This window comes from Vigna umbellata, chromosome 9 (genome assembly GCF_029865625.1).
Source record: "Vigna umbellata cultivar VRB3 chromosome 9, Vumbellata_1.0, whole genome shotgun sequence".
In the NCBI taxonomy this organism is placed as follows: domain Eukaryota; kingdom Viridiplantae; phylum Streptophyta; class Magnoliopsida; order Fabales; family Fabaceae; genus Vigna; species Vigna umbellata.
In genome coordinates, this window is record NC_142173.1 from 16,409,259 (window position 1) to 16,420,550 (window position 11,292).

The window sequence follows — 11,292 nt, forward strand, 5'->3', positions numbered from 1 at the left end:
TAAAACTTATTGAGTGTTGGAGTGTTTTCTGTATGTCAACCTGAACATGGAATGTCACGTATCAAAAAGCATATTAGACCGTCCGACCTATACACCAAAGCCCTCTAAACAAGGGACTAAAGTCTTCAAAGAAAGGCACCAAAACAGTACAAGGAAAAATACAAAAGCCCTTCAAACGAGATACCAAAGACAAAGAATTACTACACGAAGAAAATGCATGATGAAGCACCAAGCTCATTACGACACCAAAGGCCTCTATCTGAGACATAAAAAAAACCCTGAGAGCAAGGCATACTTCATGAAAATACTTCATAAAGAAGCACCAAACTAGTGAAAGCATCAACATTGTGAAAACAAAAAGCCTCTCTTAATAGAGTAACGATGACCTAATAATTGAGTTCGGTGGAAGCTCAATTTTCTAACAAATGGAGTACAAGACAATCTGACATCTTTTTAACACTCATTTTAGAATGTCATGTATAATTTATAAAACATTCATTTAATTAAGATATAAAGCTGAATATCATCACAAAATAGTGAATTAAAAAAACAAGAGTTAAGTATGTTTTTAGTCCTTAAACTATCAAGCGAATTTATTTTTAGTCTCTCTTTCAAAGACAAAAAATAAGGTTTTTTTGAAGAAGGAGGACTAAAATGTACTTTACTTTGGAAGAGGGACTAAAAACAATTTCTCTAGGACTGAAAACATACTTAACCCAAAAAACAATTATTCAATTGTTGTGATGTAATAAATTTAAAATATCATTTAAATTCAATCAGAAGTAAACATTATTCTAATGCCATATCGTTCGAAAATTACAATTTAAAATAAAATTATTGTCTTAAATACATTTCAAAACTCTCATAAGTTTTCATCACGTGTTTCTTCGCTTTAGACATCAACATCAAGGGTGAGTTAACCAAAAAATAATACAAGATAATAAACAATAGTCATATTCACTCACACTTCTCAAACCAACAATTTCGTCCATGAATCAAAACTACATTCACATGACATGAACACACATTACCATCAAGTAATATTAACAATATGTCATTCTTTCATAACCTACCATCACACCAAGGATCATTTTCCCATGTCTCTCACACAGACAAAAGGAACTACACCATAACCTCTCCTTTCCGAGTACCTCATGCAGGCGAAAAAATCTCTTTCCACTAAACACCATAACCTCTTTTAGGCGAAATGAATAACACCATAATCCTCTCTTTCTACTACCTCACACAAATGAAATGAACAACACTATAATCCTCCATTCTCCACTATCTCAGAGGTAAAACAATAACTACTTTCCACTACCTTATACAGACAAAAGTACAAACTTAACTTTACCATTACGATAAAAAAAACTTAACACAACCAAACACATCAACAACCCAAACCTTCCACTCAAACAACATCTCATCATGCTCACACACCATTCCGACATAAACTTTCACAGTTCCTAAAACACCGTGCGCTCATCGCAAGCACATACACTTAACACCTATATAACTTAAAAACAGCCAACATAATCCAACTAAAAACCCGAGTCCCATCCAAAACCACAACAATACATCAACTTTACCCCCACAAACAACTTTTAATAGCTCAATTTTATAAAAGCCAAACAACAACTTATCTCATGAATCATACACATAACAACACAAAAAAATCATCTTAAACCAAAATTCTAAAACAACTTGTACGCACTATCACTTAAAATCCAGAATCAATTCCATTAAATTTTAATCAACAAAGATTATTCCAGCATCTTACTTGAAACATCTAGTAGCACCACTTAAAAATTCTGCACAACGTATACCCTTACCTTATCCTCCTTTCATTCTCATCTACCATTTTATGTGCCGTAACTCGTGCCAAACTATGAAACCCCGCTTACTCATACAAAGGCATTCCAAAAAAAAATATTGCACGTTCAAGACTTTGATAATATTTTCTATTTCAATCCAGCAATAAAATCACTGCTCCAAATATTCCAACAACATTTATTCCATTGACTTAACCAATAAAACAACCAATAAGAATAAATAAAACAGCATCTCCAAAATTATGCACGTTCAAAACTTACACCACAACAAAATTATCGCTGCACCATAACATATACATATACATATACATATATATATATATATATATATATATATATATTAAATCATGGACCAGTTAGAAAACAATAAGCCAATACTTATGCACGTAAAAAAAATATATCACTACTTAAACACTATAATTCAAACGTGGCCTTTCTAATTCAATGTATCATATTTTTTTCAAAAGAAAATATGTGGATTAAGGTTCCTAATCAAAACAACGTGATTTTATTTGGAACTTTTTTCAACATTCAACCAGTTTTCAAACTATATTTTAATGGTCTAACAATATAATATTATAAGCACTGCATAAATTATAAGGAACTTGGTATAACAATGAAAAAGATTAATTGAAAATGAGTAACAACGAAAAAAGATTAAGCATGCATACCTTTTCTAATTTTTTTTAAAACAATCTTCCAGAAACCACTGCACAAAGAAGAAAGATATTCCAGAAGCTGTGTTCTTAATATTTCATTCGTCACTTTATTTTCAAAAGCATGGGTCAATGTTCATAAATCCAGCGTGTCGTTTTTTTTTCCAGGCACACCAATTATTATTTTTTAACAAAACTTTAATGATCTAAGCATTGGATTATTATAAAAGACCGATGGACTACAGAGAAACATGGCATCAACACTGCATCGCATGGATCAGAATCATGGCATCAACCAAGTATGCACCGTAAATACAAAGGCCAAGAAAAACTACACTGATTTTTATAAAGCCAAACTGTACTGCATCATAATTTAAATAAATGGGCTGCACCACATCATGAAGACACAAGATGGCATACAAATAGCACTTAAAATTCACATAAAAAAAATAACAACACATGCCAAAAGAATTTCACCAAGGACAAACCAGAATCTGCATCCATCAAAGCAATTCATGCACATTCAAAAATACGTAGTAATCATACCATAATTTTATAGAAACATTAAGGTTTAACTCTCCTTATAAAAACATGTTGATGAAAATCTTTAGGGAATTCCAAGTACTAACTTAAACTAAGGCTAAGAAAAAGAAAAGAAAGTTGGAGAAAAATATTTAGAAACTCTTTTTTTATTTTTTTTTAAGTCTTAAAATGATTCTTTTTAATATGCTTATATGTGTTTTGTAGGATCCAATAAAGGTAGGAGATAATGGATGAACCATCCAAGAAGCTTGGAAAGTTAAGAGAAGCAAAGAAGCTAAAATAAGGAAGAAAAGGAGGGTTTTTCGGATTTTGAAGCTTGACTTCCGGATTGGACTCATGAAAGAATTTACCTTCCGAATTCAGATTTGGCTAAGCCAAAACCACTGCGCGGCCAACCACTGCCTATCAGATTTCAATTTTTACATGTTTTCCATGTGTGTTTGAAGTGAGAAGCGTGATCCATCTAGCTTGGCTCCCAAGCTCGAATTATATTTGAATTTTTAGAGAGAATTTGGCAGAGATTAGAGATTCATCTTTCACCTATAAATAAGAGTCAATCTCTTGTATTTTTCACTTTTGGATATAATGAATTGTTGCAGAGTTGTTTGCTTAACTTATATCCTTAAGTCATCTCTGAATTTCGAATTCAGCCACTCTCTTCTAGCTTCCTTCCTTAGTAGGAAAGCTTTGAGTTTAAAAGCTCCAAACACACACCATACTTTCATTTACACTTTCATCAAACACCTTACATGCATTATCTTTCATTGCTTCAATTAATTTCCATTCCGCTGCACTCTAGTTCAAGGAAGTTGTCTGATGCCTCGACATGCTTCCATCACATGTATCATGCACAAGAATCAAATCCATAACCACTAACTCAACAAGAAGTTTTAGATCCTCATAACTCATGTGTTTCACTTCACCCCTATATAACTTGTCTTTTTTCTTATTTTAATTAGTAATATCTACGTTCCCTATCTTTCTAGATCTTTTATTTTATCAAGGCCTTATAATCTCTCTACCTGACCACAATGAGCCTGACACACAAATACAGGGGTAGCTTAGCATAAGAACATCCAAGTGTAGAAAAAAAAAAAGGAAGTTTGGAGCTTAACATGCTCGAACAATATAAAAGAAACTCAACAAAGCCGATCAAACATTCAAGCGTGTATTTGCTTAATTATATATAATGTGTTTAAATAGTTTATATTTACTTAATAAAAAAAAAAGGCACACAAGTTTAAGAAAAATAAGAGAAAAAAAAACGAGAGATTAATATGCCCTTGAACTTTTTTATCCTATTTTTATTTCATTTTTAAATTTTTTACTTTTTCTCATTACATCCCTTATCACAAGATATATCACTTTTTTTTCTCTCTTTCTTTTATTTTTTTAATCTGATTATATCATTACATATATCACTGGTTTTGTTATCTTTGAATAATTTACAACTATTTTCTTTTTTTATCTTTCCTATCTCATTTCTTAGCTTTTATTTTTATTTATTATTATTATTATTATTCTCTGTAATCATTCTCTTTTTTTTGTTTCGACTCCATTCACTCGAAGACATAGAAGATGGGTTGCGATTCATTTTTTATATTATTAGAAATAGTAATGATTTTTTTACGTACCTAAATTTTATATAATTCTTTTCTTAAAATGATATAATTTATACTTTTATAATTATTTTATTTTTATAATCTATATTAAATGTAAAAGTGTTTCGTAACATCATTATGTCGTTAATGTAAAGGAGAAGTTGTCAACCTTCTCTTTAACACAACCACTCATTATTTACGGTAGTAGAGTACAGCTTGTGAACAAGAGTGCTGTCGGAAGACTCAATACTCTTTATTGCTTGTTGACGAAAAAGTTCACCGGCCTTAATTCAAGGCTATCATTAAAAAATGACCTTATTGACATTATTTCCATTGCACTGCACCTAGTCAAAGGCATAAGCTTCACTTCAAATCTCACAGTCTCGTTCATCCTCTCTCTTCTCTATTGTTATCATGGCAGCAGAAATGGTTACCGGTGTTCTAGTTTCCACTTTCCTCGAGAGGACTATCGACACTTTGGCTTCTCGTCTGGTCGACATATTTCATCAAAGAAAGCACAAGAAGCAACTCAGCAACTTGAAGATGAAGCTGCTAGCCATTGATGTTGTGGCGTTTGAAGCAGAACAAAAGCAGTTCACAGATCCACGTGTCAGAGATTGGCTTCTCAGGGCCAAAGATGTTGTGATTGATGCAGAAGATCTCTTGGATGAGATAGATTATGAACTCTCCAAAACCCAAGTGCAAGCTGAGTCTCAGAGTGCATCTAAGAAGGTGTGGAATTCCCTCGACTCTTCTTTCTTTGAAATTGAATTTGAACCCATGATGGAACAAGTCATCGAGGACCTAGAAGAACTTGCAATCCAAAGCGATTTTCTAGGTTTGAAAAAGGTTGGTGGTGTTGGGGTTGGATCAGGATCCGGTAGTAAATTAGCACATACATCTTTGCCAAATGAAAGTGTTATCTATGGCAGAGATGATGACAAAGAATTTGTCCTTAACTGGCTCACATCGGACACTCACAACAGCCTATCTATACTTTCTATTGTGGGCATGGGTGGGATGGGTAAGACCTCTCTTGCCCAACATGTATTCAACGACCCAAGGCTTGAAGAAGCTAACTTTCATACTAAAGTTTGGGTCAGTGTTCCACAGGAATTTGATGTTCTAAAAGTATCAAGAGCAATTCTTGACACAATAACTGGTTCCACTGATAATAGTATACAGCATGAAGTAATTCAGAAAAGACTGAAAGAAGAACTTATGGGAAAGAAATTTCTTCTCGTTTTGGATGATGTTTGGAACGAAAGACCATCGAGATGGGAAGATGTGCAGAAGCCCCTAGTTTTCGGAGGCCAAGGCAGTAGAATTCTTGTCACTACACGGAGTGAGAAGGTTGCTGTTACCATGCGATCAGAAAAGCGCCTCCTTCAGGTATTAGAAGAAGATTATTGTTGGGACTTGTTCGCAAAGCATGCATTCGAAAATGCTAATCCCCAACCAGACTCAGACTTCATAGAGATTGGTAAGAAGATAGTTGAAAAATGTAATGGACTTCCTTTAGCCTTAAAAACTATGGGAAGTCTATTACACAATAAATCATCCCTTTGGGAGTGGGAAAGTATTATGAAGAGTGAGATATGGGATTTTTCAGAAAATGAAAGTGATATACTCCCTGCTTTAAGACTGAGCTATTTCCACCTTCCTTCTCATCTGAAGAAATGCTTTGCTTTTTGTGCCTTACTTCCCAAAGGTTCTTGGTTTGAGGAGGAGTGGTTAATTCGATTGTGGATGGCTGAAAATATCCTAGAAAACCCTCTACAGAAAAAGAGTCCTAAAGAAGTTGGTGAAGAATATTGCAATGATCTATTATCGTGGTCCTTCTTTCAACAGTCAAGAAACGAAGAGAAAAAGAGTTTTATCATGCATGACCTGCTAAATGATTTAGCAAAATACGTCTGTGAAGACATATGCATCAGGTCAGGAGTTGATGAACCAAAAGGTATTCCCAAAACAACCCGTCATTGTTCATTTTCAAGCTCTAAATCAGATTTTGATGGGTTTGAGGGTTCGAGTGATACTCAAAAGTTGCATACATTTACTCCAACAGATAGTAGGGTTTGGCATTGCAAGATGTCCATAGATGACTTGTTCTCCAGATTTAAGTTAATACGTGTCTTATCTTTGTATAATTGTCGTAGCCTTACGGAGGTGCCTAAATCTGTAGGAAATCTTAAGCATCTTCGTTCATTAGATCTATCCGGGACTCAAATAGAAAAACTACCCGACTCAATAAGTTTACTCTACAAGTTGCAAATACTGCAGCTGAACTTTTGTCGAAAATTAAAGGAGCTTCCCCCATGTTTACATCAACTCCACAATTTGCGTCGTCTCGAATTAGTAAATATTGGAGTGAAAAATGTGGTAGCATATTTGGGAAAGCTGAACAATGTTCAAGTATTGATGAGTTCATTTCATGTTGAGAAAAGTAAGGAAAACAATTTTCAGCAATTAGGAGAACTCGATCTTCATGGAAGTCTAACAATTGATGATCTGCAGAATATTGAGAGTCCCTCCTATGCATTGGAAGTAGATTTGAAGAACAAACCACACCTTGTGGAACTACGGTTAGAATGGAATTTCATTGGCAGCTCCTCTGTTGATTCAGAAAAAGCTGAGGATGTAATTGAGAATCTACGTCCTTCAAAATATTTGAAGGAGTTGTCAATAAGGAACTATATTGGTAAACAATTTCCAGATTGGTTACTTCATAATTCATTACCGAATCTGGTGTCCTTAAAGTTGGAGGGATGTGAATCTTGCCAACGTTTACCTCCGCTTGGACTTTTTCTATTTCTCAAGCACTTGAGCATTGCAGGACTTAATGGGATAGTGAGTATTGGTGCTGATTTTCATGGGAACAACTCTTCTTCATTTAAATCCCTTGAAACATTGTATTTCTCCCATATGAGGCAATGGGAAAAGTGGGACTGCCAAGCTGTGACAGGTGCTTTTCCATGTCTACAATATTTTTCAATAGAAAATTGTCCCAAGCTGAAAGGACACCTGCCAAAGTTTGTTGCTTTAAAAACTTTAATAGTGATTGAGTGCGAACAACTTGAAGCTTTGATTGTGAGTGCGGTAGAATTACGTCTACAAGACTGCGGAAAGCTGCCGTTGGAGCGGTCTACAATGAAAAAGCTCACAATGGATGGGCAGGGCATGGCAGCATCATTGGTGGCAATGGTTGGACATATGCTATTCGACACTTCTCTTGAAAAGTTGTCCATTTGTTCAGAGTCAATAAGTGATGACTGTGTCTCTCGAAGGATCTTTCCACTTGATTTCTTCCCAACACTCAGGACTCTTCAACTCATTGGATTTCCTAATCTACAGACGATTTCACAGAATCATGTTCACAATCATCTCTGGCATCTGGAAATCAAAAAGTGCCCTAACTTTGAATCATTGCCTGCAAACATGCATATGCTGCTTCCATCTCTCTTTAGGCTAGTGATAAAAGAGTGTCCAAGACTTGAGTCGTTCTCTGAAGGAGGTTTGCCATTAAATCTAAAAGACATCACACTGATTAATTGCTTTAGACTTGTTGGCTCACTCAAAAGAGCTTTAGGAGACAGTCCTTCGTTGGAAACTTTAAAAATTGTAGAAGTAGAGGCGGAATGTTTTCCTGATGAAGGTTTGCTTCCACTCTGTCTTTCTGAACTAATAATAAAAGATTGTCAAAATCTAAAAAAACTGAACTACAAGGGTCTCTTAGAACTCTCATCTCTTCAATCACTGAACCTTTGGGATTGTCCCAACCTCCAATGCTTACCAGAGGAGGGTCTTCCCAAATCAATTTCATTTCTTTATATAGACAGATGTCCTTTGCTGGAACAGCGATGCAACAAAGAAGGAGGCGAAGACTGGGAAAAGATTTCTCACATTCCACATGTACATATATATAGGTAACGAATTTGTTTAATTATGTTTAATGGTAGGGATAGTTTAATAGTGGTGTATGAACTACTTTTCCTGTTGAAAATTCTGGTATTGGGAATGTATTTACTATAATTTAAAGTCTTCCTATCTTTTTTATTTTAAGCACTTAATTAAATGCAATAATGCTAAAGTTTAAATAAATTTTAAGTTTCTAATATTATTTTTGTTAATGAAATACATAATAAATTATTAAAAGAAATTTAACTCCTTCAAAAAAAATATTTATTTGTATTTTTTTCTTTAACATTACATTGTGTCTTTAGACGTATTTTTGAAATATTTTTATTTCTTTAGATATTACTTGTCTTTTAAATTATATAATTTAGAATACATTTTTTTATTTTTAATTACACAGTTCGAAAATACTTTTTATTTCTGAAAATAAGTTCTGAATTGTACCGTGCAAAAACAGAACTTTATGTGGATGTAAAGAGAATTTTATGGGAGTATAGGAAAAAAAAATAAGTCCAAATTTGTCATAGTGAAAACAAAAAATAAGGTAGAGTCATGGAAGCTGGTGAAAGTTTAAAACATTTGCTAACAATTATTAAATGATAACATGTAACTATCAGCCTATTAACATATATGATCTAAAGTAAATTTTTAAATATTTAAAAGAAACTAGTTAAAATACATACCTTTTCTTTATTTTAACAAATTTTTTATTAAATTATAAAATCACTTTAATAAAAAAATATAAAAGAATAATTTGTATAATATTTTATTATTATATAATTTTTTTATTGTAAATAATTATTTAAATTTAAAAATGTAATTATTAAAAGGATAAAATATTAAAATAGTTAATTTAATTTATAAAATGACTTAATTTATATTAAAGGTTAATAAGAAAAATAAAAATGTAATTATTTTAATTTAAATAATAATTACTTAAAGAGTAAAATTAAAAAATATATATATATATATATATATATATATAATATATATATATATATATATATATATATACAAAAAAAAAAAGTCCTCTCTACAGACATAGATTATTTTTGTTTTACGAATTCTAAATTTTATTCATTTCCATTTATAAACATTATATTCTAAATTTATTATATATATATATATATATATATATATATATATATATATATATTTTCATATGGAGTTATTAAAGACATATGGATAACTATTATCGTAATATAATAGTGATAAAAGAAATATATAACTGTTTACAAATGTACTATTTGTGAGACCCTAGATAATTAACGCTGTAAATATATGTCAAATCTCAATTAATGCACCCACGTCATTGCTCAGTATCATTAAAACGCACTCACATTCTCTGCTGCACGTCTGTCATGTGTCATGTTGGAACATTCTGAAAACAGTAGTGGAAGACAGGTGTCCGCGTGTGAGAGAACATCCGGTTGACTTGGGGAAGAGAACTGAATTTCTAAAACACTCCTTCCCATTCTCTGCATGCACTCACCTTCTTCCTCAAAACTGATTTCTCCATTTTCTCCACCTTCTCTCTAGAACCAGTTCACCTTCTCTCTACTGTAACTCATCACCTTCCTCTCCGATCACGTTTCAGAACCGTCTGAGACGTGAGCGTCATTCTGGACCGAACAGATTGGGATCTGAGCTGGTAAGTTCTCGTCTCTGACCGTTCGTCCATTAGATTTCGTGCGAAACCAGGTTCTGGTTTCATGTATAGGTTATATATCTGAGTTATTTCTGATTTTGGTGATTAGACTAAGTGAATCTGAGGATAGAAGCTGTAAGAGGGCGAACCATACCATTTCATTAGGACGTTTCACTCACTGATCCGGGTAAGGGAAGCTTATTGATTTAATTTATGCTTGTATGTTGTATGAAAGCATGATATGGACTTATTGTATGATATATATATATGTATATGGGCTGATTGAGTATGCATGAACGAGCACTGTTGTACTGAATGAATATGTTTCCTGTTGGTTGAACTACATGTTGATTTTGCTAAGTATGGATTGAAAGATGGATGATTATTGTATAGTTTGATTTGTTAATATGATGAATTCTATAAAGTATGTGAATTAATGATGGATATGAAGTTATAAAGTATGAATTATATGAGAAATATTGAGTTAAGATAGATGAAAAATCTGAATGGAAATTACTCACTATGATAAATTACGCTCGTCATCGTACGGTCTTATACCGTTCGGTTTCCTAGTAAATGACTTAAAAATGAAATTCTTTCATTCGGAAAGAATTCTATTCGAGAACGAGTGTACTCATTTAAAATACTATGTTTGAGCGTTCGGCCCAGCGTAGTGATACCGTATACATTAATTTAAATAGCGCCCGGTCTTATACCAAGCGTTCGTCTTAAATAGTGCTCGGTCTTATACCAAGCGTTCGTCATAATTGGTGCTCGGTCATCTACCCAGCGTTCGTTCTAATGTAGTGTTCGATCTCATACCGAACGCTCCTCCTTACCTTTGATTTCTTAACGGACGTAAATAGCGTTCGTCCAAATACTTAGTAAATGTACATTGTCGCGTTCGGTCATTGACTGGCAGTCGATTCCTTTAAACGAAAGATTCCCAATGTAGTTAAGTACTCGTCTTGCTGTATCTTCATCCAAGTTGATTTGACCTAACATCTTGGTATTAAAATATTCTGAATATTGATTGTATCACTCTAGAGTCAGTTCATTTAACTGATTTGAGTAGCAATGACGTTCGTCAAATACTC

General features: G+C 33.2%; 1 protein-coding gene across 1 annotated transcript; it reads left to right on the forward strand.

Annotated features, from left to right (window-relative positions):
- The first annotated feature begins 4,853 nt into the window (after positions 1-4,853).
- LOC148192711 (putative disease resistance RPP13-like protein 1) lies at positions 4,854-8,677 on the forward strand. The gene has a single exon (XM_088099036.1). The coding sequence runs from the start codon at positions 5,047-5,049 to the stop codon at positions 8,560-8,562; it is 3,516 nt and encodes a 1,171-aa protein (XP_087955162.1). The 5' UTR covers positions 4,854-5,046; the 3' UTR covers positions 8,563-8,677.
- Positions 8,678-11,292: the final 2,615 nt, after the last annotated feature.

What these genes read in the sequence shown, in the direction of transcription:
- LOC148192711 (XM_088099036.1), top strand. Translation starts at nt 5,047, where the DNA reads ATGGCAGCAGAAATGGTTACCGGTGTTCTAGTTTCCACTTTCCTCGAG.